The sequence below is a fragment of the Ovis canadensis genome, chromosome 18, assembly GCF_042477335.2.
Source record: "Ovis canadensis isolate MfBH-ARS-UI-01 breed Bighorn chromosome 18, ARS-UI_OviCan_v2, whole genome shotgun sequence".
In the NCBI taxonomy this organism is placed as follows: Eukaryota; Metazoa; Chordata; class Mammalia; order Artiodactyla; family Bovidae; genus Ovis; species Ovis canadensis.
The window spans coordinates 47,808,958-47,835,725 of NC_091262.1; the positions used below are offsets into that span (position 1 = coordinate 47,808,958).

Genomic DNA, 26,768 nt, shown 5'->3' on the forward strand with positions numbered 1-26,768 from the left:
CCTAAAGCAACTAGAAAAGGAAGAAATGAAGAACCCCAGGGTTAGTAGAAGGAAAGAAATCTTAAAAATTAGGGCAGAAATAAATGCAAAAGAAACAAAAGAGACCATAGCAAAAATCAACAAAGCCAAAAGATGGTTCTTTGAAAGGATAAATAAAATTGACAAACCATTATCCAGACTCATCAAGAAACAAAGGGAGAAAAATCAAATCAATAAAATTAGAAATGAAAATGGAGAGATCACAACAGACAACACAGAAATACAAAGGATCATAAGAGACTACTATCAGCAATTATATGCCAATAAAATGGACAATGTGGAAGAAATGGCCAAATTCTTAGAAAAGTACAACTTTCCAAAACTGAACCAGGAAGAAATAGAAAATCTTAACAGACCCATCACAAGCATGGAAATTGAAACTGTAATCAGAAATCTTCCAGCAAACAAAAGCCCAGGTCCAGACGGCTTCACAGCTGAATTCTACCAAAAATTTAGAGAAGAGCTAACACCTATCCTACTCAAACTCTTCCAGAAAATTGCAGAGGAAGGTAAATTTCCAAACTCATTCTATGAGGCCACCATCACCCTGATACCAAAACCTGACAAAGATGACACAAAAAAAGAAAACTACAGGCCAATATCACTGATGAACATAGATGCAAAAATTCTTAACAAAATTCTAGCAATCAGAATCCAACAACACATTAAAAAGATCATACATCATGACCAAGTGGGCTTTATCCCAGGGATGTAAGGATTTTTCAATATCTGCAAATCAATCAATGTAATACACCATATTAACAAATTGAAAAATAAAAGCCATATGATTATCTCAATAGATGCAGAGAAAGCCTTTAACAAAATTCAACATCTATTTATGATAAAAACTCTCCAGAAAGCAGGAATAGAAGGACCATACCTCAACATAATAAAAGCCATATATGACAAACCCACAGCAGACATTATCCTCAATGGTGAAAAATTGAAAGCATTTCCCCTAAAGTCAGGAACAAGACAAGGGTGCCCACTTTCACCGCTACTATTCAACACAGTTTTGGAAGTTTTGGCCACAGCAATCAGAGCAGAAAAAGAAATAAAAGGAATCCAAATAGGAAAAGAAGGAGTAAAACTCTCACTGTTTGCAGATGACATGATCCTCTAAATAGAAAACCCTGAAGACTCCACCAGAAAATTACTAGAGCTAATCAATGAATATAGCAAAGTTGCAGGATATAAAATCAACACACAGAAATCCCTTGCATTCCTACACACTAATAATGAGAAAATAGAAAGAGAAATTAAGGAAACAATTTCATTCACCATTGCAACGAAAAGCATAAAATACTTAAGAATATATCTACCTAAAGAAACTAAAGACCTATATATAGAAAACTATAAAACACTGGTGAAAGAAATCAAAGAGGACACTAATAGATGGAGAAATATACTGTGTTCATAGATCGGAAGAATCAATATAGTGAAAACGAGTATACTACCCAAAACAATCTATAGTATCACTGCAATCCCTTTCAAGCTACCAACGGTATTTTTCACAGAGCTAGAACAAATAATTTCACAATTTGTATGGAAATACAAAAAACCTCGAATAGCCAAAGCAATCTTGAAAGAAGAATGGAACTGGAGGACTCAACCTGCCTGACTTCAGGCTCTACTACAAAGCCACAGTCATCAAGACAGTATGGTACTGGCACAAAGACAGAAATATAGATCAATGTACGATTTCACGCCAGTCAGAATGGCTGCGATCCAAAAATCTACAAGCGATAAATGCTGAAGAAGGTGTGGAGAAAAGGGAACCCTCTTACACTGTTGGTAGGAATGGAAACTAGTACTGCCACTATGGAGACCAGTGTGGAGATTCCTTAAAAAACTGGAAATAGAACTGCCATATGACCCAGCAATCCCACTGCTGGGCATACACACCGAGGAAACCAGAATTGAAAGAGACACGTGTAGCCCAGTGTTCATCACAGCACTGTTTATAATAGCCAGGGCATGGAAGCAACCTAGATGTCCATTGGCAGATGAATGGATAAGAAAGCTGTGGTACATATACACAATGGAGTATTACTCAGCCATTAAAAAGAATACATTTGAATCAGTTCTAATGAGGTGAATGAAACTGGAGCCTATTATACAGAGTGAAGTAAGCCAGAAAGAAAAACACCAATACAGTATACTAACACATATATATGGAATTTAGAAAGATGGTAACAATAACCCTGTATGTGAGACAGCAAAAGAGACGCAGATGTATAGAACAGTCTTTTGGACTCTGTGGGAGAGGGCAAGGGTGGGATGATTTGGGAGAATGGCATTGAAACATGTATAATATCATATGTGAAACGAATTGCCAGTCCAGGTTCAATACATGGTACAGGATGCTCAGGGCTCGTACACTGGGATGACCCAGAGGGATGGTATGGGGAGGGAGGTGGGAGGTGGGTACAGGATGGGCACGTGTACACCCGTGGCAGATTCATGTTGATGTATGGCAAAACCAATACAATATTGTAAAGTAAAAAAAAATAATAATAAAAATAAAAAGCAGAGACATTACTTTGCCAACAAAGGTCCGTCTAGTCAAGGCTATGGTTTTTCCAGTAGTCATGTATGGATGTGAGAGCTGGACTATAAAGAAAGCTGAGTGCTGAAGAATTGATGCTTTTGAACTCTGGTGTTGGAGAAGACTCTTGAGAGTCCCTTGGACAGCAAGAAGATCCATCCAGAGCATCTTAAAGGAGACCAGTCCTGAGTGTTCATTGGAAGGACTGATGTTGAAGCTGAAACTCCAATACTTTGGCCACCTAATGGGAAGAACTGACTTATTTGAAAAGACCCTGATGCTGGGAAAGATTGAAGGCAGGAGAAGAAGGGGACAACAGAGGATAAGATGGTTGGATGGCATCACCGATTCAATGGACGTGAGTTTGGGTAAACTCCAGGAGTTGGTGATGGACAGGAAGGCCTGGCATGCTGTGGTCCATGGGGTTGCAAAGAGTTGAATACGACTGAGTGACTGAAGTGAACTGAATGTTTGGGGAGACCAGTGGAGGTGGGATCTCATTGACCCACCCAGTGGTAGGTAAACCTAAAACCTTTGTTTCAATGTCTGTTTTATTTATCCGATTAGTTAATAAATATCTAAAGATTTTCATTCTGCCTGAAGGGTCCAGTAACTCTTCCCTTTTGATTTCTCTTTATTCTACCACTTACAATATTTGTTTTATTTATCTTATTTTTAAATAACCCCTTAAAATTTCCACCTTGTTCCCCATGAGGGAAAACTGAGACACCAAACTCCTTAAGGCTTTCCAAACTCTTTTTGGTTTTGTTTTCCTTTTTTTCTCATCAAGGATTTCTTAAAGTTAGTTGCTATATTTCTTTGTATCCACCCTCTTAATTTATTCTTTTTAATAGGTACCAATAAAACAGGTACTTATGATGAGATCTCTGTAAAACATTTTATCACTTTAGAAGCTTTTCCAATTTAAAGGATCCATCATCTGGCCATTGACAAGGATCTTAATAGTGACTCAAACCAACAAAATGCAAGAGACATCCCCACAAGGGAGGGTAGAGAATTCAGTCTTCACAAGATCCAGAAAGTTCACTCTCAAATATAGTTTGAGAAATTAAAGACTTTTGTTACCTCACTAATAAAGCAATGAGGGTTGAGATAACAAAGGCCCATATGGACTGAGACTCCATATGACAAAGTCCCCTGAGAATTGGCACGGCTGGACCAAGAGACTGCCAAGAATCCCAGTCTATTCAGCTGGCTCCCAAGCACACACTGGTAGGTGCACCTTGTGAGAGCTGGACCATAAGGAAGGCTGAGCACCAAAGAATTGACGTTTTCAAAATGAGTTGCTAGAGAGGACTCTTGAGAGCCCCTCGGACTGCAAGGAGATCAAACCAGTCAATCCTAGAGGAAATAAATCCTGAATATTCATTGGAAGGACCGATGCTGAAGCTGAAGCTCCAAACATTGGCCACCTGATGGGATGTGTCCACTCATTGGGAAAGACCCTGATGCTGGGAAAGATTGAAGGCAGGAAGAGAAGGGGGTGATAGAGGATGAGATAGTTGGATAGCGTCACCAACTCAATAGTCATGAATTTGAGCAAACTCCAGGAGATAGTAGAGGACAGAGGAGCCTGGCATGCTGTAACCCATGGGACCACAAAGAGACAGATTAGACTTAGTGTCTGAACAATAACAGCAAAAGTGCACCTGCCAGAGATGGTAGAGAAAATAGAGAGTATTCTCACTGGTTTACAAGCCAAGCTCTCAAGACACAGAACAAGACGAAAGGAAAACCTAATCAGATGAATGATTTTCTTCCTTAGGACAAAGGACACAAAAAACAGACAAGGAAAACAGTGACAACTTCTGAGAGGAAAAGAATCAACAAATCGAGAGTACTCTGCCAAATTTCAAGCCAAGAGTCACCAAATCCAGCTAGCCCTATATCTGTTTTCTCCAGATAATCTATTTTAGGAAAGAGAAAACTTAACCACTCTTGTTTCCAATAGATCTAGAAGATAGAGATTCAGGAGACAGGCATAGTAAGAATTCTTAAATTTTGTCAGTCATCCTAGGGTCTTTTAACTGTAGCAGCTTTGAAGTGAGTAGTGTCCAGCCAGTAAAGCTGCATCCCACCCTTGTTGCCAGCTCTTGGGGAGGAAGAAATTTTCCTCTGCCCTTCTAGGTTCCTCTTGCTGGTCTAAGAATGAAATTGACATGAGACTGATGTCTCATCAGAAGAAAATAAAACAAAGTTTAACAACACACATAAATGGGAGAGATCCAGAAAAACTAACACGCTGAAATACTTGAAACTTTCACCTTAAATACTGTCTAATTAAAAAATAGTCACAACCTAAAAGTTGAGAAATATGTTTTTATTTGGTGGGAATTTTTAGGACTTTAAGCCTGGGAGACAGCATCTCAAGTGACCCTGAGAGAACTTCTCTGAGGAGGTGAGGCGAGGAGCCAGGTTATATAGAAGTTTTGTAACAAAGGGCATGTAGTCTGAACATCAAAATGATATAATTAAAGGAAACCAGATATCCTAAGTTAATGAATTTAGCACTTTTCTATACATGGGAAAGTTAGAGTCTACTTCTGCTTCACTGACTATGCTAAAGCCTTCGACTCTGTGAATCATAACACACTGTGGAAAATTCTTAAAGAGATGGGAATATCAAGCCATCTTACCTGCCTCCTGAGAAACCTGTATGCAAGAAGCAACAGTTATAACCGTACCTGGAACAACGGACTGGTTCAAAATTGGGAAAGGAGTACGTCAAGGCTGTATATAGTCACCCTGCTTATTTCTTATATGCAGAGTACATCATGTGAAATGCTGGGCTGAATGAAGCACAAACTTGATTCCCGGAACCAAGATTGCCAGGAGAAATATCAATAACTTCATATGTGCAAATGACATCATCCTCATGGCAGAAAGTGAAGAGGAACTAAAGAGCCCCTTGATGAAGGTGAAAGAGGAAAGTGAAAAGCTGTCTTAAAACTCAACATTCAAAAGATGAAGATCATGGCATCCAGTCCCATCACTTCATGGTAAATAAATGCAGAAATCATGGAAACAGTGAATAACTTTATTTTCTTGGGCTCCAAAATCACTGAGGAAGGTGACTACAGCCATGAAAATAAAAGACACTTGCTCCTTGGAAGAAAAGCTATGACAAACCGAGATAGCCTATTAAAACCAGAGACATTGCCGACAAAGGTCCATATAGTCAGTGCTATGGTTTTTCCAGTAGTCATGTATGGATGTGAGAGTTGGACAATAAGAAGGCTGAGTGCTGAAGAACTCATGCTTTTGAACTGTGATGTTGGAGAGAGTCCCTTGGACTGCAAGGAAATCAAACAAGTCAATTCTAAAGGAAATCAACCCTGAATATTCACTGGAAAGACTGATGCTGAAGCTGAAGCTCCAATATTTTGGCCACCTGATACGAAAAGCCGACTCATCTGAAAAGACCCTGGTGCTGGGAAAGGTTGAAGGCAGGAGAGAAGTGGATGACAGAGGCAGAGATGGTTGGATGGCATCACCGACTCAATGGACATGAGTTTGAGCAAGCTCTGGGAGATGGTAAAGGACAGGAAAGCCTGGCGTGCTGCAATCAAAGGGCTTGCAGAGCTAGACACAACTGAGCGGCTAAACAACAACAACTATAAGAGTCTGGGCTCACTGAAATAATTCTTTTCATTTGTATCTCAGCTATCTGGGACCAGTATCTTGTGTTTTTCCCGTAAAAGAAGATGTTGGAGGTAGGGGCTTAAGGGGTTTGAAGAGGCATGGGGATGGAATAGCAAATGTTTGGTAAATAGATGTTTGCTGGCCCATGCAGAGATAATGGGATACAGAGGGGTCTCATCTCCATCTCTAAGACCATATTCTCTGTAGATGTCCCTGGTGATTCCTGAAACAGGCCCTCTGTTTAAATTCTTCAGGCAGTTAGAGGGAAGGTCAATTTTTCCTAAGTCTTTTGGGCTTTGATTGTTTTCATTTTTAAGTAATCTGCATTCTAAAGAGATATTTTGGGTGGCAGATTTTGCTCCCCTACAGGACTTTGGCCTAGGAGACTGCTCTCAGCCAGCTCCAATGATCTGTTCCAAAGAAGTAAGGGAAAAGATAGGGTTTATATCAATCTTTTTTTTTTTTTTTTTTTTTTGCCAGGAGAAGGGGGATGAATATGTAGTCATAAAAAGATTATTGCTAATCCCAAACAACAGACACCTCAAGTGAATGATTTTAGTGTTTTTCTATATATGTTGTTGTTTAGTCACTAAGTCCTGTCTGACTCTTTTGAGACCCCATAGACTGAAGCCCACCAAGCTCCGCTGTCCATGGGATTTTCTAGGCAAGAATACTAGAGTGCGTTGCCATTTCCTTCTCCCTGGGATCTTCCTAACCCAAGGACTGAACCCTCGTCTCCTGCATTGCAGGTGGATTTTTTACTGACAGCCACCAGAGAAGTTATGTGTGCAAGAATCTGGGGTCATGGAAATTTTCCCTTAGATAAACATCTTACCTAGGGACCAGTACAATGCAAATGCTTTCTGTTTTTCTTCATCCTGAAGTCTCCTCAGGGTGCACTGAGGGAGGGAGTTCCCTCAGGTAGGTGACCACTGTGGCTGATGCTTGATGTTTGTAGAACTGAAATGACGGGCTACATTCTTTCCTTTACAGTACCAAGTTTGGGAGGAGCTGTGTGGGCTGGAGTCAGTTGGAGGAAGCTGACCGCCCTGTCAGCTTCTCACTTAGCCTTGAGCTGGTGATTATAAGCTGGGTCCCAGGGCCCCAGGGCCAGAGTCACATGCTGCAGTACGGGCAGGGACAGCGGCAGCTGTAGGGGCAGCATGCTGGCCAGGGGGCTTCCCTTCCGCTCAGCCCTGGTCAAAGCCTGCCCACCCCTCCTGAACACGGGCAGGGAGGGCTGGGGCCACCACAGGGTGGGCACTGGAGAGGGAGCTGGCATCTCCACGAGGACCCCTCGCCCCTACAGTGAGATCCCCTCCCCTGGTGACAACGGCTGGATTAACCTGTACCATTTCTGGAGGAAGAAGGGCTCACAGAGAATCCACTTTCACCACATCGAGAACTTCCAGAAGTATGGTCCCATTTACAGGTAAGCCTGGCAGAGGATGGGGGCTGGCGGGATAGGGAAGCCGGTGGTGGCCCCCTCCCTGAAAGGTCTGCCTTCCCTTTCCAGGCTCTGGTTCACCTCTGACTTTATTTCTTCCTGCCTGGGGTGGCAGGAGTAGAGTTAATGCTTCCCAGACAGTGGGTTTACTTTCCAGCCCTGAGGCCTCAACAGTCCCCGGGCTCTACACCCTTAGAAACTTTGGGGAGGTGGGGAGGCCAAGAGAATAAGCCCCAGTACCTCCATTATCTGCAGGACACTTTGCAAGGTGTGGTTGTCATCCCCATTTTCAGAGGAGAAGGAAGTTCAGAGAGGTTAGGACTCTAGCCCTGACCACTCAGCTAGAAGCCCGTCCTGCTAGGGTGCTGGTCTTGTCACCCCTGGGCCTGTGGGGCTCCCAGTGGCTGATTGGTCCCTTCCATTAGGCCTGGCTGCCGTCCCTCTTCCCCAAACATCTGCCTTGCATCCAGCTGGGAGGGAGGGCCTTTGGGCTTTTGGCCTCGCTGTACCCCACCTTCTTGCCCTGGGTTGGGGGTGAGGTCTGGGGGCTGCCCTTGGGAGGGAGGCCTCACTTGTTCTGGTTTAGCAGTTTCTAAGGTAGGTGGGCTTCAAGAGACATTTGGGTTCCTTTCTGAAAGCATAGGTGAGGGGGATTAGAGGTGGCAAAGGTGATGGTTGAGGGCAGGGAGGGGATACGAGGAAGGATAACGCTTTACTTTTACTTTATTTATTTATTTTTTGGTGGGGGGGATGCACTGCGTGGCCTGTGGGATCTTAGTTCTCTTCAGGGATCAAGCCTGTGTCCCCTGCAGTGGGCGCACTGAGCCGTAACCACTGGACTGACAGGGAATTCCCCCTTTTACAGTTATAAGCGCTTTTTTAGAACTGGTTGGAGACAGGGCACCCCCTTAGCCCCAGGCTGAATGTTAGGTTTGGAAGAAGTTTGCTCCTTAGTCTCTCTTCTTTGTCTGTTTCTTTCTCTCCCTTCTAAGCCTCTCTCCCCAGTCTTACTCCATGGATTTTTTCATTATTCCCTACTTCCTCCCCTCCTCCTCCTTCCTGTTCCTAGCCCCTTGTAGGAACTCTTTATTTTATAAAGCCCCTATTTTCTGAGTCACTTTCATTTGAGTCTTGCAACCTGTCCTTAAATTTGGCATTATCCCAATTCACAGACGGGAAAACTGAGACCCAGAGAGAAGGGTCTTGCCAAGGTCACACAGTTCATCAGGGCAAAGCCAGGGCTGCAACCCTGATTGTTTAGCTTCCAGTTCAGGGTGTCAGGCTTTCCAGGGGGCACTAGTGGTAAAGAATCTACCTGCCAATGCCGGAGATGCAAGAGATGCGGGTGTGATCCCTGGGTCAGGAAAATCCCCTGGAGGAGGACATGTCAGCCCACTCCAGTATTCTTGCCTGGAAATCCCATGGACAGAGAAGCCTGGCGGGCTAGAGTCCATGGGGTCGAAAAGAGTTGGACGTGAGTGAGCACGCATATTATTTTATTATTCAGGGTGTCAGTATTCTAACTATAGCCTGGAAATAACAAATTTCTAAATGAACATGAAGAATTTACAAGTTTCATGGACTTTCCCTTAATACAAGTCTATTCCTGTCCTTTATTCAACAGTTTAGAAAAATTGATATCAAATACAATCTCAGTTTTGGTAATATTTATGTACCATTCAGAATGTGAATGTATTTATATGCTATTTGTGTTGTCCTATAACACTGTACCAAGGACTTCTTTTCTCTTTTCTCTCTTTAATATAATTTAAAAAGGCAGCATATTAGCCCATAGTATGGATAAGGCATATTTTTTTCAGCCAGCTTTTTAAAGTGGATATTTAGACCACTCTAGTTTTTTTTTTTTTTTTAACTATTAGACATCCTTATCCATTTTTTTTTTTTCTATGAACATTTTCATCCATCAGGCATCACTGATGTCAGATAGCTGCCTTGGGCTAGATTCCCAGACGTAGAATTGATAATAACAATAGCATTTCAAGGACTCTGCTTAGCTGTTTTTAATGGAGTCAGCGGTTTGAGGATGTGTGGCAGCTGGAAAAACACTGGGGGGATTTTCTGGGAGGCCATGGTCGGCCAAGGAGACTTGGGGAAGATAGGCCTGGGCTCTGTGGGTTAGTGGCTAAAGCCATGCTGTCTCCCACTCCCCAGCCTCACCTTCTCCCCTTCCCCTCTCTCTCCATTCTCAAGGGAGAGGAAGGAAGAGAGGGGAAGGAGGGTAGAGAGAGGGAGAGAATGAGAATTTGGCTTATACTTGTATGCTTTTATATTTTACCTTGAAGTGTATCTTGAATTAACTTTCTTATGCAAAAGGCAGATACAAGTGAGAAGCAGAATTTTCTGTTGTTTCACGAAAGTTGTACATTAATACTATGCAAAGTGTCTTAAGGTATATTTATACCTGGGGCTTGATGATTTAGCTCTGTTTTATTTTAATAGTGACAGAGTACTTTGTTGGGCATCTAATTCCTGGGGGAGGGTGACCAGTCCCAGAACGTCACTCCTAGAGCTTAGAAGGGACTGCCTGGCCTGGTGTGTGACCTGCATGGAGTCACTCTAGTCCAGGGTTACTCCCAGCTGCCAGGAAAGTGCCATGTTTCTGAGCTCTGCATAGGTGAGAGGGTGGAGGGTGCTGAGAGTGTAGACACACAGGAAGAATGAACACTGGAGGGCCTGATGATCCAGGGGAGGCCCTGGGTAGGGGTGGGCTTGGTCCTGAGGATGTGTAGGAGCCACTGTGATGATAAGATGAGCACGAAGCTGTTACTTAGAGAATGTCTTCCCAGGTGGCACAGTGGTAAAGAATCCGCCTGCCAATGCAGGAGACACGAGGGACAAGGGTTCAGTCCCTGGGCAGGAAGACCCCTTGGAGGAGGGCTTGGCAACCCACTCCAGTATTCTTCCCTGGAGAATTCCATGGACAGAGGAGCCTGGTGGGTTACAGTCTATAAGGTCACAAAGAATCAGACTGAGCACAGACACACGCAACAGCAGTCACACTCATAGATTTCATATCATCCTGTTCCTCAGCAATCCTGTTGGGCAGGTACTGTATTTATCCCCACTGGAGAAACTGAGACTCGGAGGAGGAGACTCAGGTCGTACAGCGAGGAAACTAAGGGCCAGGATCCACTCCCAGGCCCGTCCGCGCTGTGCTGTTGGCCGCAGGGTGGTTACAGAGGAGCTGAGTCCTGTGCCCTGATTGCTCAGGGTCTGCGGGACTCTCCGCAGATCCTGACTTCACAGCGCCCCTCTTCTGCCCCTCCAGGGAGAAGCTCGGCAATTTGGAGTCAGTTTATATCATTCACCCTGAAGACGTGGCCCATCTCTTTAAGTTCGAGGGATCCTACCCACAGAGATATGACATCCCGCCCTGGCTGGCCTATCACCAGTATTATCAGAAACCCATCGGAGTCCTGTTTAAGTGAGTCCTGGGCCCTCTCCCAGGGGCTGGAGGGAGATGCTCGGTGGCTGGGGCAAGGGCAAAGGCTGGGGGTGAGATGCTGGGGCCGTGCTTGTCCTGCCCTTTCTGTTAACAGCTGGGCCTCTAGACAAATCCCTGTCATCTTCCTGCCTCCATCAAACAGATGATGGGGAGGATGAACTGCCCTGCCAATCTTCAGGAACATGGTCAGGAAGAAGATCTTACTAAGTAATTAAAGACCTTGAAAAGTTCTCATTCACTGGTTCATCCAGTAAGACCCATTTTATTGAGTGCCTCATATGTGCCAGTCCTGGTGCCGGACTCTGAGTGACAAGTAGGGCAGGGCCCTGCCCCTAGGAGAGTCCCTTATAGTCTAAAGGAGCAGTAAGAAGCATGAACAAATCAGTGTATCTAAATGCAGTAGATACCATTTTCCACCAAATTGCTCATCAAAACAAGAAAATGTGACCATAACAAATGTTGATGAGGATATGGAGCAACTAGAGTGCTCCTAGCTTGCTAGTGGGACTGAAAACCGATGTCACCACTTTGGAAAATGGTTGGACATTACTTCCTGCAGTTGAATGTTTATAATGCAGCCATTATAAACCCATACTTAAAATGCAGTCATTCTGCTCTCAGGAATATACTCCAAAGAATACCCCCACCCCACCCACCGAGACGGATATGTACTAAGATGTTTGCAATGCAGTTGTTCATAATAGCAAAAACCGGGAAATCACCTAAATGCCTAACAGGAGCATGAAAGGAGTGACGGTGGCAGGCCCCAGTCAACAAGAACAGACTCAGTGTCTCACAACAATACAGATGATACTTAGAGATATAAATTGAGTGAAAAAAGCAAGTCATGACAGCTTTTATAAGAAATTGAAAACAAGCATGCATTTTTTAAAAGCACGTTTTGGAAATATATGTTGATCAGATAAAACTATTTACAAAAGCAAAGAAGAGATTCAGGTTGGGAGGAAGGGAGGCAGGATGTGGGAGGACCGGGTTGGCATCTGAAAGTTATCATCAAGCTTCTAGTATTCATGTTGGATTGTGAGTTTATAATAACATTCTTGTAAACATAAAAAGCCCCCAAATAACAAAGAGGGCTTTGCACGGATCTATTTTCAAGAAAGGGCTATAAGCTGTGAATAGGAATGGGTATTAACCCAATTCTGGGCACCTGAGATTCCCCCACCAATGAAAGTAATGAGACGTGTTGGGGGTACAGAGGTTGGTCAGTTGTGCAGGGGCCAGAAAAGGTGATGTAGAGGGAGCCTTGAATGGTAGGAGGTGAGATTGACCAGGAGGAAGCAGAAGTGGTGGGGAGGGCAGATCTGTAGCAGAGGCCAAGACTAGAGGGCTTGACAGTTACTTGAAGGCTCTAAAAATAGGATTTCCATCTTGTTTAAAGCAGCAGCAGCAGCAGCAGCAGCAGCAGAGGGAGTTGAGCACGGTTGGGGGTTTGATCTTCAGCTTTTTTTTTTTTTTTCTGTCACACAAGCCTCCCTATTCCCTCCCCTCTGTCCCGCCTAGGCCAGGCAGAAGCTGGGAGGAGGGTAGGGCAGGGAGGGCTGTGGATGTGAGCGCTGGACTTCGAGCTGTGGCTCAGCCTCTTGGGAAAGCCTAGTCAGCCCCCTCTGTGTTTGCTAGGCCTGGGGTTTGTGACCATGAGGGCCCGAGGGCCCATGTTTTTCCAGGAAGTCAGGAGCCTGGAAGAAAGACCGGGTGGTCCTGAACACGGAGGTGATGGCTCCAGAGGCAATAAAGAACTTCATCCCACTGCTGAATCCAGTGTCTCAGGACTTCGTCAGCCTGCTGCACAAGCGCATCAAGCAGCAGGGCTCCGGAAAGTTTGTAGGGGACATCAAGGAAGACCTGTTTCACTTTGCCTTTGAGTGTAAGGAACTGGAACCTACCTGGCCACAGTCCTGGGGATGGGAGAATCCAGCATCTCACCTTGAGACCCAGCATAGACTCTGAAGAAGTGTCAGGATTGGTTTCTGGGAGGAGCCGCTGAACACATTCTCTGTCATGAGCTACCCGGGGGAGAGCTGCACGCTCTCATCTGATTCATGATATGGGGGCAAGAATTTCTAAAATGTGGGTCCCTATCACCAGTTTCCTCCAAAAGCCAAGGTTTGACTTGGCCTTTCATTCAGCAAATCTCTCTCTCGGGACAGAGCTTCCCTTCGAAGTCTGGGAGGAGAGGGGAGGGTTGGGTGGGTAATTGAAACAGGGTATTGGAGGATGTGTAGGAATTTTCCAGATGGAGTAAAGAGGTTGGACAGTGTAGGCAGAGGGAACAGCACATGCAAAGGCCCTGTGGCTTGATGGGGATCATGTGGTCACTGTAGGAGATTTGCAGTGCCCAGGGTTTGGCATAAAATTCCTGACCCAAGAGGCAGGAAACCCTTGAGGGTTGTTGTGACTTCTTATGACCAGCCAGAGCAGGCCCTGGATGGCCAGTTACTGGGGACTAATGTCCCCCCAGGCACCCATCTGACCTGTTCCAGGAAGTATGTAGCCACTCTGATCAGTTATAGACGAGAAGTTTCTCTTCCCAGGAGGAAAGCTGAGAGGCTGCTGGGGAGTGCTGGTGGAAGGGGGACAGAGCAGTTTCCTCCCAGCCTGAGCCTTTTCTCAGCCGTGCTGGAGGCTCTGCCTCCCGCTTGAGGGATCCTTTTTTAGGGTCTGTCCTATGACCCTCTGAAGGGCCTGATTGACTGCCACAAAGGCAGTTTTCCTTATTCCTGCAATCTCAGCCCTTTGGGACTCAGCTCTCAGTTTCTTTACTGAAGGAGGCTGAGGTTGGATGCAAGGGCTTCCATGTGTTGGGGAGAGGGGGAGGCGATAGTTTCCTGGGAGCTGAGGCTGTCAGATGGTCAGGTTAATGAGACTCTTCAACTTTGCAGCCATCACTAATGTCATGTTTGGGGAGCGCCTGGGGATGCTGGAGGACACAGTGGACACCGAGGCCCAGAAGTTCATTGATGCCGTCTACAAGATGTTCCATACCAGTGTCCCTCTGCTCAACCTCCCTCCAGAACTGTACCGTCTGTTCAGAACCAAGACTTGGAGGGACCATGTAGCCGCATGGGATACAATTTTCAATAAAGGTGAGGGCTGTGCCCTGGGCAGTCATAGGTGGGAGCCAGGAGAGTCCTGTCTGCCTCTGGAGATGGGAAATCCAGGCCTGGGTTGGAAGGTTGAGGGTTGGGGGAGTGGGGAGAAAGACACAGAGGGAGAGAGAAAGTCAGTTGGGAGCCTCAGACCTTGGCCTGCCGCTTTGTCCCAAGTTACGACTTGCCGCATAGAAAACCCACGGATGGCCATCAGGAAGGACCAGGAACCCCTGAATATGGTAGGCAGAAAGCTGGCTCCTGGGGATGATCAGATTTTTCTGAAGAAAGGATTAAAGAGGTCTATCGTATTCTTCCAAGAAGCCTGGGATTCCCAACATGGGTTAAAGACCAGCATTTCAGACACGGCCGTGCTTAGTGACAGAGCAGGGCTTTGGTGACAGGGTGGAGACGGCTGACTGGGATGTGGTGATGATGCCAGGTCTGGAGTTAAATCCTGCCTCTGTCCGGACACCCTTGTGACCTTGTGCAAGTTATTGTCTTAGATGGACTTCTGTTTCCTTATCTGTAAAATGGGCATGATAGCATTTACCCTAAATAATTAATAATTAAAAAAAAAACAGGTATGAGGAACTTTATAGAGCACGCTCCTCAAAGAAACAGCAGCTAAGAAAGTGCAGGGCTCCAGAATCCTCAAGCCCTTGTGCTCCTTCTTGCCCCTCTGAGAGAGCCTTGCTGCTTTTTCCTTTTCTTCTTTTGGCCACCTGGAAACATGTGGGATCTTATTTCCCTGCCCAGGGATTGAGTCTGTGCTCCCCTGCAGGAGAAGCATGGATTTTTAACCCCTGCACAGCCAGGGAAATTCCTGGCCTCCCTGTTTTCTTTCTTTTTGCCCCACAGCTGAAAAATACACTGAGATCTTCTACCAGGATCTGAGACAGAAAACAGAATTTAGGAATTACCCAGGCATCCTCTACCACCTCCTGAAAAGTGAGAAGATGCTCTTGGAGGATGTCAAGGCCAATATTACGGAGATGCTGGCCGGGGGTGTGGACACGGTGAGGACCCAGTAAGGTGGCCGTAGGGGTACATCCGGTCCCTTCCTGCGCCCCTTCCCCACAGCCTTCCTCATTGTCTGAAACCCCTGTCCATGAAGGCTCCATCTCCCCCTCCTGACCCCACTTCCTAGATGCTAATCTTCTGGGAGAGCGAGCTCAAGTCAGTCATCCACTGAGCGTGCCTTGAGGCTGATCCACCATTTTTCCTTTGCTAATGAAGAGGGCGTGACTAGGTTCAGGTGGGTGACACAGCTCACTTGGTATCAGGAAGGCAGGCGGGTCTCTGAGCAGCTGGGAGCCAACCAACCAGTGGAATTTGCCCTGGGCTTGCCCTCCAAATCTTTTTGTTGCCTTCCATGCCCCCTCTTCCAGACCTCAGTCCCCCTTGATGCCCCCAGTGTCTGAAGGCATCATGCACGGTGTCTCCCAGAGGTCCACAGGTAGAATAATATCCAAGAAACTTCTTTTTTAGTATTTATTTTACTGTATTAATTTAGCTGTGTCAGGACTTGGTTGTGGCACGTGGGATCTTTAGTTGTGGCCTGTAGGGTCTGGTTCCCTGACCAGGGATTGAACCCAGACCCTCTGCACTGGGAACGTGGAGTCTTAACCATTAGACCTTCAGGAAAGTCCCAGAAGCTTCTGTTCTTGAATGTCAAAATTTCTCTGTCCTGTGTGCTTTCCCTTTTCCTAAACCTTAAACTTCCTCAAGCGAATGTGATGGTGAGGGTTAATTCATTAGCGTTTCTTGATTGCTAGTTATGATTCAGGCCCCAAGACTATAAAGATGAATACAGCAGACCTCAGATATCCTAAATGGCTCAGACAGGAAGCATGTATAAGTTTGTGAGAGGTACCATGATAAAGCAGTACAGACTGGGTGACTTAAACCACAAAAGTGTAGTGTCTCATAATTCTGGATCAAGGTATCAGCAAGGTTGCGTTCTTCTGAAGCCCCTCTGCCTGGCTTGTTGATGGCTGTCTTCTTCCTACATCTTCACATGATTTCCCCTACTTCCTTCTTTTTCTTTTCAAAAAAAATATTTATTTATTTGGTTAAGCCGGGTCTTAGTGGCAGCATGCAGGATCTTTAGTTGCAGCATTTGAACTCTGATTCCTTGCTTTCAATGTAGGGGGCCTGGATTCGATCCTTGGTTGGGAAACAAGATCCCACATACCTCAACTAAGAGTTCCTGTGCCGCAACTAACATTCCCTTTTCTTCTTACATGGACACCAATCCTATTCGATTAGGGACCCCCCATCTGACCTCATTTTACCTTGTTTAGTAGCTAAGTTGTGTCCGCCTCTTTTGCAACCCCATGGACTGCAGCCTGCCAGGCTCCTCTGTCCATGCTATTTCCCAGGCAAGAATACTGGAGTGGGTTGCCATTTCCTCCTCCAGGGGATCTTCCTGACTCAGGGATTGAACCGTGTCTCCTGCATTGGCAGGCGGATTCTGTACTACTGAGCTACCAGGGAAGCTCGTTTTACCTTAATTACCTTATTAAAGGCCCTCTCTCCAAATACAGTCACACTGTGAGGTGCTGGGTTTATGACTTCAACATATGAATTTGGGAGGGACACAGTTCAGCCCAGGACAAGGAGGCAGCATGGGCCCAGACGACCACCTCTTCACCTTATAGGGCTGGATGATGAGGTACTGGGTGCTGACAATGCCAAGAAGAGGGGAGAGATCAGCGTGGCCTTGCAGGACAGGGAGAGCACTCCACAGAGTAGTCAACTTCTCTTCCCTCTTGTGCCAGGAGGAGAGAGAGGAGATAGCATTTCAGGACTGGGGAGAAGCCGGTGACAAAGCCCCTGGGTGAATAACTTCATTTCCTAGGTATTCTATTTACATTGTGCTCTAACCTCTAATGCAGGAGTTTCCATTCCTGGGCTGCAGATGGAGACTTTGAGCATATTTTAAACATAGTTCATTGTCAGTCATGTAAAAGGGATTCCCCGCTAAAAGCTCACCTGCACCAGAGCAGCTGTTATTCTTGGGTAACATTTATTAAGCAAGCAGGAGCCTAAGGTTTTCACATTAACTCTTTTAACTCGTTTAGCATTCACAAACAATACTTTGCGGTATGTTACTGCTCCCCTTTGTTGAGATGAGGAAACTGGGGCACAGAGAGGTTAAGGAAATTCATTAAGGTCACACAACCAGTAATTCAGGTGAAGGTGAAAAGTGAAAGTGAAAGTCACTCAGTCATGTCTGACTCTATTCCACCCCATGGACTATAGCTCACCAGGCTCCTCTGTCCATGGAATTCTCCAGGCAATAATACTGGAGTGGGTAGCCGATACCCTCTCCAGGGATCAAACCCAGGTCTCGTGCATTGCAGGCAGATTCTTTTACCATCTGAGCCACCAGGGAAGCCCTAACTTAGTTGAATACAGCCAGTAGTCTCTCTCCTCATTCTCCAAAAGCCATGTCGGTCTCTCCTCTTTTCTCAGTGTTGTCAGTACCTGATGCCTCGTGATTCAGCCCTGTTGCTTATTACACAAGTATCTCTTGAGTACCCACGCTGTGTCAGGGCTTGGAAGGAGTGAGACAATTACATGCATTTGATCTGAGCCTTAAGGGAGGGGTACACACCTGCTTCCAAGGCTGGGGAAGGGAACTGTAGGAAAAGGGAATGGCATGAGGAAGATTTCTGGGCTTCAGGAGCTGCATGTAGCTCAAGGTGGCTGGAGCATGCTGGAGAGAGGTGGCAGTGGGCTGGGAGCAACCGGCAGCTGTTGGAGGGGGTCCATGGGTCTGGTCACAGACTCTGGACTTGATCTGGGGACTCCAGGGATCCAGGCAAGGATTTCAAGCTGGTAAGTGACTGGATGGCATTTTTTTTTTTTCACAATTGCTTCCACTGAGAGGAAGAAGAAGCATGTCCAAACCTCTTGGACCAAAATATGATCCTTGGCAAGTTAATACGCCAACACTGTGTGTCTAGCCCTAGGACATATTCCAGTTCCATCACTGAAGAATCTGTTCTATGGGGCCTGAGGAGGATCACTCATACCTCCAGTGAAAGTTAACACTCACTACATTAGCTCTGAGATTAGCTGGTCAGTCTCAGTATAGACCACATGCTAATTGCAACCCTGACGTAAAAGAGGTCTGGTTGTTCTGGTTTCAGCATTTTTGAGCCTCATTTTATGCTACACTACTATAGGCAGATGCTACATTTAGAGGGAAGTTCTGCTGGGGAGAGGGCTGCTCATTTAACAGGCATTTCAAGAGGAACGGCAGTCATCAGGAGTACAGCCATTACAGAAGTAGGATTTGGCCTCTTAAGGCCTCTGGAGTCCTTTGGAAGAAGGCATTAGTTAGGGTCCTTCCCTCTACTGGCTGGGAAGATGTGAGGGCTCTGGTGATGCGAGTGGGGAGGGCAGGGATAACTGCTGCCCCAAACATTCCTGCTTGGACCACAAGAAAAGCTTCTTGGACATTTGCCTTAAAAAAAAAAATTTAAAAAAGTATTTATTTGGCTGCACCAGGTCTTTGTTGCAGCATGCAGGATCTAGTTCCCTGACTAGGGGTTGAAGCTGGGCCACCCCTGCATTGAGAATGCAGAGTCTTAGCCACCAGATCACCAGGGAAGTCCTGACATTTGCCTTCTGAATTGTGGTTTGCTTTATGTGGATAGTGGTTTCTGGATCCCTAGACAAGGGTGAGGGGAAGTGTTTGGCAATGAACTAGATGCCCCATGAGTAACCAGCCCTCTGGGTTTTCTGCACCCTCACACTCTCCACCAGACATCCATGACGTTGCAGTGGCACTTGTACGAGATGGCACGCAGCCTGAATGTGCAGGAGATGCTGCGGGAGGAGGTTCTGAATGCCCGACGCCAGGCAGAGGGCGACATAAGCAAGATGCTGCAAATGGTCCCACTTCTCAAAGCTAGCATCAAGGAGACGCTAAGGCAAGTCCACTCCCACCTATGCCTGCCCTGCCCCACCCTACTCCCTCAAATCCCTGGGCAGGGATAGGGTGCTGCCTGAGCACAGGGTTACAAGGATGGGCTGGTGGAGAAAATGGGTAGCAGGAAGTGAGGAGTCTGGGGAAGACAGCTGGGAATGGGGAGGAGGGGTCCTGCCTCCAGAACACCACCCCTGCCGGGGTGCTCCAGCTGGAGCTGAGCTGCCATGCTGGGGGCCGGGCCTTTGTCCAGGCCTTGGGGCATCAGCTTCTGAATGCTTTCCACTGGCAGACTCCACCCTATCTCCGTGACCCTGCAGAGATACCCTGAAAGTGACTTGGTTCTTCAAGATTACCTGATTCCTGCCAAGGTAGGTGTGGCAAGAAGGCTGCAGGCTCTGTCGTCAGACAGGGGAGGCCAGGGGCAGACTGCAATTGCATAAGATAGTGGCAAGGGGGGCTTCTGTCCTGCCTTTCTTCCTGGGGCTGGCTGGTGGGGTCCTGGGCAGCAGTGGTCCAAGTGTGAATGAAGGGCAGAGGGGATGGTCACAGTGGACGGTGGTTTTGGGATGTTGCTGGACTTCTAGGTTAGGAGGGAGATTCCATGGGCTGCCTGGGTTTCTGAGGGTCCTCTGGGACTGAGGAAAGGGGCACGACAATCCCTTGGCCCATCCCCAGCCTAGTGTCTTTGGTGGTGCCCGTTGGATGGGCGAGGCTCAGGGAGAGGTGGGGCCTTATTCAAGATCACATAATGGGTATTATGCTGTGCTGGTATTGTTCCGGGTGTGAGGAGGTAGGCCTACTCAGACCTCGGCTCACCTTGTCCTCAGACACTGGTGCAAGTGGCCATCTATGCCATGGGCCGAGACCCTGCCTTCTTCTCCAATCCGGACAAGTTTGACCCAACCAGGTGGCTGGGTAAAGACAAGGACCTCATCCACTTCCGGAACCTGGGCTTCGGCTGGGGAGTGCGGCAGTGCGTGGGCCGGCGGATCGCCGAGCTGGAGATGACCCTCTTCCTCATCCACGTGAGTCTGACCTGGGGACATCTGTCTCCCGGGACTTGGTCTCCCCTCCCCCACAACCTCCTGCGGTCTCCTTTTGGGGCAAACCCACTCACCATCCACGGGGGCTCCCTGGCCATAAGTTCCCACAGAACTTATGATGGGAGGAGGGTGGGGTGGAAAAGGTTTCGTAGAAACCAAAGTGAAAGCCTGAACCAGGGGGACAGAGTGCTAGTGGTATTTTCAGGCTCTGCACAGGGTTCAGTAGGAGCTGGAGGTAGACCCACTTGGAGCATCTCACATCACACACAACTGCTCCCAGGTGAATGAGCCTGGGCTGGGGGAGACAGACCTGCCCCGCCTCTCCCCTAAGCCCACTACCCCTCTTTCTCAGATTCTGGAGAACTTCAGGGTTGAAATGCAGCAGATCGGTGATGTGAACACCATCTTCAACCTCATCCTGACTCCGGACAAGCCCATCTTCCTTGTCTTCCGGCCCTTCAACCAGGGCCCGCCCCAGGCGTGACCGGAGAGGGCGGGCACTCCCCTTTCCACCAATCCAGCTAGCCGGGGTGTGGGAGGACGGCCCGAGGGGGTGGGGCCGTGGAGGTACCCGCACCGCCATTGCTCACTCAGTCCACAGCCCTTGCACCTTTCTGGCCAGCTGTGACCAGATGGAGCTGGCACTCAGGGGTCAGCTGCTTCCGCTCAGCTGAGGCACCCCTGTCTCACCCTACCTCTTCCCCCTCTTCACCCACCCTATGAAGGCAATAAACGGGTGAACGCTGCAAAGTGCTTTCATTTTCCTTCTGACCCCCTAAGGTAGTCGTCACTCCTGGAGAGATGCTCTCTGACCCAGGTCAGCAGATAGATCTGAGCATGAATGGAGAACTGCTACCCTTGAAGCCTTTTCTGCCGGGACCCACCCACCTATAGCAGCTCCCTGTTGTCCTGCTGCTTATGAGGCAGAGCAGATGGAGGGCTATTGCCATTGCACCCCTGGAGCAGCTGGCATAGGGATAAAGAACTTGGCAGAGCTCTGCTGAGAGAAGAGCAGCCTGAGAGGTGTGGGCCAATCCTGGCTCCTGGGGCAGGCCCGCTTATCACGGATGAGGCTCCTACAGTGCTCTGCTTGGCTGAACCTTGGGTGGGAATTGCCTGTGGGGCTATGAGGACTTCCTGCTAAGGGCCAATGAGAGTCTTGAGCGTGATATCTGGGGATAATGTGGTGAAGAGGATGTGGGTGAGGGGCTGGTGTGAGGTGACTGGCTCTGGGAAGAAGAGGCTGGCATGCTTCCTCTACCCCACCTGACCACCCTTCTCTGGGCTTCCCCAGGCCTTAACTTCCAGCACCAGTGGGATGGGCCCACAGGTCCAAGCTCTGGGCATTGGGCAGGGAGACTGGGGCAGAGCCTCTGGTGCATTATTTGGACTGCCTGAAAATGGTCTCAATTTTAACCCCCTTGGCCCCCTCTGAGTTCTGTGACTCCTGACTTGACCAGGTACCTGATCCTCCCTGGCCCTTGGCTACCCAAGTCCAAGTCAGGCAGACATAAGGGGCTAGTGCTGCTCAGGATAGCAGCACAGATGGCTTGGCCTCATCTACCAGGATCTGCAGGTTCTGAATTCACTCTTGGAGCCCTTCTGCTTTTCCTCATCACAATCCTCTTCCTTGTTGTCTTTCTCTCTCCTTCCTGCTTCTTTTCCTTTCTCCAGGCTTGAGTCATTTTTGCTTGGAAATGATAGAGCTGGAGGGCCTTACTGTCACAGATGTTAGCCCAGAGAGGTTGTTTGGGTCACACAAGGTCACACAGCATGCTTGTAGCTAGAAGCCAGGCCTCCTAACGTTCAGTGGAGGGCTCCTTCTTCTAGCCCCTTCTGCTTTTCTGTCCCTGGATGTGTTTAGACACAACACTCCCAGCTCAGCCTATCCCTCGTGAATGGAGTATTTCATACAAACATGTAACTGATTGTCACAGGCAGGCTTCAAGTCTTTTCCTTCCCAAGAAACAGATAAACCAAACTTGAAACAAAGGATTTCAGATATGATACATGTTGAGGGGCGGGTAGAAAATCCCAGCCTCTCTTACCAGCTGACCTCTGGTGGTCTCAATTCTTTTGGAGGTCTGAATGGGGCTTGTCTCCCTGGTTCATGCTTTGAAAGGCCTCTTCCCTCTCCCTGCCCACCCCTGTCCTGAGTCCACTATGGCATTTGACTCTTTAAAGAGGGTAGCTCCTGGGACAGGCAGGAGGCTATTGGGCTACAGCAGAGGGCCCAGACCCAGAGTGGGGTCTCGAAGGAGGAAGCTTAGGTACCCCAGGCTGCCCTGCTCTGGGAAAAGAGTGAATGCTCACCAACATTCAGCATTTAATAAAGTCAGTTTAAGGGGGTGGGGCTGAGACTCCAGCACACAGAGGGGGAGGCTTGCTAGGAGTCAGTCTGTTGAGATTTCGAGAGCTTGTTGAGCTTAGTCTCTGAGCTGGGCATCAGGGATCCAACTTGGAGGGTTGCGTTTGGTCCTTGGAAGGGTTCTGTGGTGGCAAAGCAAGATGAAGTGAGTATGCCCCTGCTCCCAGAGGAGTAATCCAATAAAATGCATCTTTCCTGGAAAGTCATGCCTCAGACAATCCGAAATCCAGTGGGTCATGACTTCTCAAATATTTCCAAACCCATTTAACCACAGTAGGTCATACCTAATTTCTCTCAGAGTCTCCGGGGCTCAGTGGGTGAGTCTACTAAGGTAGCCCGGTATTCCTTCCAGCCCCCAGCTCCCCCATCCTTTTCAGATCTGTCCAGGAGCCAGGAAAGAAGCAGAATACTGATAATTCAAGAGCAGGAGCAATCAGGGGGTTTGCTTTGTGGGGCTGGGTGGCCCAGGGCTGAGCTTGAGGGGCCTATTTGTTCTTGGGAAGCTGGCGAGGTTTCTCTCTGGCAGCACGATCCCATCTCTGGCAGGTCTGCAGCACTGCGCTTGCCTGAGAAGGGCTTGTTCATGGGAGAATCTTAGGCACTGTGGGGTGGGGTGGGGCCACAGCTACTCTGCCCATGAGCAAATCCAGTCCTAAGGTACAGCCAGTGCCAGGGCATTCGAGAAATGCCCTTGTGGGCAACCTGTCAACCACAGCCATCTCATTGGTGATACTCATCACTACCTGAAGGGGAGGGCATATCTTGGCAGGACTCACTATTCCCCTTAGACCGGGGCATTGAGATGGGGCAAGAGCTTCAGCTGGCACTGAGCAGAAGCTGAGCCTGGGTCTTCTGACTACCAGCCAGGAAGTAGGACCCCCTGGACAGTTTTTAACAGGGTCCATTGACTCTGGAGGTGGGATGGCTGTCAAACCCACCACCCGAGCCCCAAGAAGCTCCCCCATGGGGATCACTCACAGGCACGTCTGTGGCGACTATGTTGGAAGGGTGCCGCAAGCCATATTCTTGTTCCTGCAGCCGTGTGGCCAAGTCCTGCTTCTCTCGTCCCCAGCGCCGAGCTGAGTCCTCTAACTATAGACATGAAGAGGCATAGATGGAGAACCACTAGGCAGCAGGGCCCCTCCCTGAGAGCTAGGACAACCTACCTGAGCCTGCTCTTTGGGGGAAAAGCAAAACCCTGGGTCATGTGGGCTAGCTACCCTCCTTAGAGACCTCAGGGTGACAAGAGTGGGTGAAGAGGGACTAAGTGACAGCTTGACTGTGGCTGATGGATCTTCTCTTAGTTCCACCAGCAGACTGAGCTCAGACACTATTACAATGAGTCCAACCAATCCTCCACCATGGCGCTCCAGCCCTCCTTATACGTACGGGAAACCCTGTCTCACCTCTACCATTGTCACGAGTTGAGCCCCCAAACTCCTCATTCACTGAGCCCCAAACCTGGTCACACAGGGAGCCCTGATCCTGATCACAAAGTGAAAGTGAAAGTCGCTCAGTTGTGTCCGACTCTTTGCAGCTTCATGGACTGTAGCCTACCAGGCTCCTCTGTCCATGGATTTCTCCAGGCAAGAATACTGGAGTGGGTAGCCGTTCGTTCCCTTCTCCAGGGGATCTTCCTGACCCAGGGATTGAACCCAGGTCTCACCACCAAGGAAGCCCCCTTGATCACAAATGGAGCCCCAACTCTCTTGACACACAGATCCCAGACCCTCCTCACAAACTGAGCCACCACCCTGATCACACACGGAGCATGGACACAGTCATACATCACACTCGGACCCTGGTCCAAATGGAGCCCAGACCCTGGATGCAGATTGAACCCTGACCCTCCTCATTGAGCCCAGACGTGGTCACACAGGGAGCTCCGACCCTGGGCGAGCACTGAGCCCAGATCCCGGTCACATATGGAGCTCCGACACTGGTCATATACAGAGACCTGACCCTCCAAACACACAGAGCCCCCACTCTCGAGGCTTTACACACGGAGCCTCAACCCTCCTCATGCCCTGAGCCCCAACCCTCTTCTGACATGTGGACCTGACCCTGGTCACCGGTGGAGCCCCGGTTCTTCTCACAGAGCCCTAACCATCCTGAAACACAAATCCTGCTCACAAAGCAAGCCTTGACCCTCTTCACACTTGGAGTCCCAACCTCCTCATACAGGGAGTCCCGACCCCAGCAAACACCGATCAGCAGTGCCGGACACACACAGAGCTCTGACCCTGGTCACACAGGGCATTCCCACCCTGGTCACGCATGGAGACTGACCTGAGCCCTAGCCTACTCTAACGTGCAGCCTTGACCCTGGTCACAAAGGGATCCCCGACTTTCTTCACACACTGAGCTCTGACAGGAAGTCCAGACCCTAGACCAAAACTGATTACTGAGACACCCATGTCATCCAGCAGTTGAGAATCTGCTTTGCAACGCAGGGGACGCAGGCGAGCTAAGCTCCCACATGCCTCGGGGCAACTAAGCTCGTGTGCCACAACTACTGAGTCCATGCTCTCCACAGCTAGAGTCTGTGCCCTGCAAGGAAAGATCCCGCATGACACAGTGAGGACCCCGTGCGCTGCAGCTGAGGCCCGAAGCAGCCGAATAATAAATATTAGAAATAAAGCCACCCGTCGCCAATCCTCGACACACACAGAGCCCCCACCCTGATCACACACGAAGCCTTGACCCTCCTCTCATACAGAGCACTGACCCCAGTCACACACCAGGCCCTGGTCACAAGAGGGAGCCCCCAGTCCTGGTCACAATGGACCCCCGACCCTGGATGCAGATTGAGTGGTGACCCTACATATACACACACACTGAGCCCAAATGTCGTTAAATAGGGAGTCCTGATATCTAAATACAGGGAGCCCCAGTCCTGGTCATGAATTCAGTCCTGACTCTCCTCACACATGCAGCCCTGATCCTTTTCAAACACAGAGCCCCGACTCTGGCCACAAATGGACCCAAACCCTCCTTGAACTTGGAGTTGACCCTCCTCACACACGGAGCCCCAGCCCTCCTGAACTATAGAGGCGGAGCCAGGTCTCTGACTGCGTGGAGACTCCCTGGCCTGTGAGACCCCTTCGCCTCACCTACCTGGCTTTCCAGGGACAAGATCCGGCTCTGAGCTCGTTCCAGCTTGGCCAGGAGGTTAAACTTGTCTGAATTACTGGCAAGGAGATCCTGTGGGCACAGCAGAAATTGGCACATGGTCCCCGTCGGGGGCTGCAGCTGTGTGAGCTCGGGAGGCCAGGTGATGCTGAGGGGGAAATCAGCCAGGTCCAAGCTCCAAGTTCAGCTCCCAGTGCAGAGCCCCGGCTGTTCTCTCAGTCATGTCCGACTCTTTGCAGAACCTCAGACTCAGGGCCAAAGCCCCTGTCCAGGGTTTCACACTTAGCATGTGGCTTTTTCACAGCTGTTCTCCCCACATATTTTGAGTGTATGAATTTTTTGTACATCAATTAAAAATGTAAAAATATACTAGGGAGGGCTTCTCTGGTGGCTCAGGGGTGAAGAACCCACCTGCCAGTGCAAGGTGCACGAATTTGACCCCTGATCTGGAAAGATCCTACATGCTTGGAAGCAACTAGGCCCATGTGCCACGACTATTGAGCCTGCGCTCTAGAGCCTGGGAGCTGCAAATACTGAGCCCACGTGCCTAGAGCCCATGCTCTGCAGCAAGAGAAACCACTGCAATGAGAAGCCCATGCACCACAACGAAGAGGAGCCCTTGCTCACTGCAGCTGGAGAAAGCCCACACACAGCAACAAAGACCCGGCACAGCCATAAGTAAATGAGTAAATCCTTTTTAAGAAAAAATGTATTAATGCTAGGGAGCACTAGGTTAGTGCACAGAAGGTAATCTTGAGCTGGTGGGGGGTGGGTCTTTCTGTAAAGTAAAGGATCCGTTTGTAAAGTGAGGGTTCCCCGTCTTCCGCACTTTACCTGGATGTCCACACATCGAGGGTTCTTTCAAACAGAACTCACCTCCTGCAAATCCTGGGATGAAGAGAAAAACTTTGCTGTGCCCAGCCCACCTGGCTTGTAATTCCAAATGTTCAGTCTCTGGGTTTGCATAAAGCACGGACACCTGTAACAGCCTCGGAAGGAGGGAGGGG

The 26,768-nt window shown here is 48.4% G+C and overlaps 2 protein-coding genes across 25 annotated transcripts in view; one reads left to right on the forward strand and one right to left on the reverse strand.

Moving 5' to 3' along the window:
• The first annotated feature begins 6,709 nt into the window (after positions 1-6,709).
• CYP11A1 (cytochrome P450 family 11 subfamily A member 1) lies at positions 6,710-21,011 on the forward strand. Its single transcript, XM_069559564.1, has 9 exons — positions 6,710-7,682; positions 10,987-11,142; positions 12,852-13,051; positions 14,067-14,270; positions 15,135-15,292; positions 19,053-19,219; positions 19,508-19,586; positions 20,046-20,243; positions 20,614-21,011. The coding sequence occupies exons 1-9, from the start codon at positions 7,414-7,416 to the stop codon at positions 20,743-20,745; spliced, it is 1,563 nt and encodes a 520-aa protein (XP_069415665.1). The 5' UTR covers positions 6,710-7,413; the 3' UTR covers positions 20,746-21,011.
• Positions 21,012-22,579: 1,568 nt separating this feature from the next.
• The window catches only part of CCDC33 (coiled-coil domain containing 33), a 136,873-nt gene continuing 132,684 nt past the window's right edge, over positions 22,580-26,768 (reverse strand). For 15 of the 24 annotated variants that reach the window (XM_069559579.1, XM_069559592.1, XM_069559591.1 and 12 more), the window contains 3 exons: positions 25,747-25,833; positions 23,608-23,721; positions 22,580-22,751 (listed from right to left, as the gene is read on the reverse strand). In XM_069559579.1, the coding sequence (XP_069415680.1) occupies positions 22,707-22,751; positions 23,608-23,721; positions 25,747-25,833 (246 nt within the window). In that variant the 3' untranslated portion in view covers positions 22,580-22,706. Of the gene's footprint in view, positions 22,752-22,913; positions 23,009-23,607; positions 23,722-25,746; positions 25,834-26,637; positions 26,650-26,768 lie in introns of all 24 variants that reach the window. The other 9 variants (XM_069559577.1, XM_069559589.1, XM_069559572.1 and 6 more) reach the window with 2 other exon arrangements.

Bases quoted from the DNA above. Each gene is read 5' to 3' on its own strand.
- CYP11A1 (XM_069559564.1), top strand. From the start codon at position 7,414: ATGCTGGCCAGGGGGCTTCCCTTCCGCTCAGCCCTGGTCAAAGCCTGC. The intron at 19,587-20,045 runs GTAGGTGTGGCA...CCTTGTCCTCAG, and splicing joins ATTACCTGATTCCTGCCAAG to ACACTGGTGCAAGTGGCCAT. The intron at 20,244-20,613 runs GTGAGTCTGACC...CCTCTTTCTCAG, and splicing joins TGACCCTCTTCCTCATCCAC to ATTCTGGAGAACTTCAGGGT.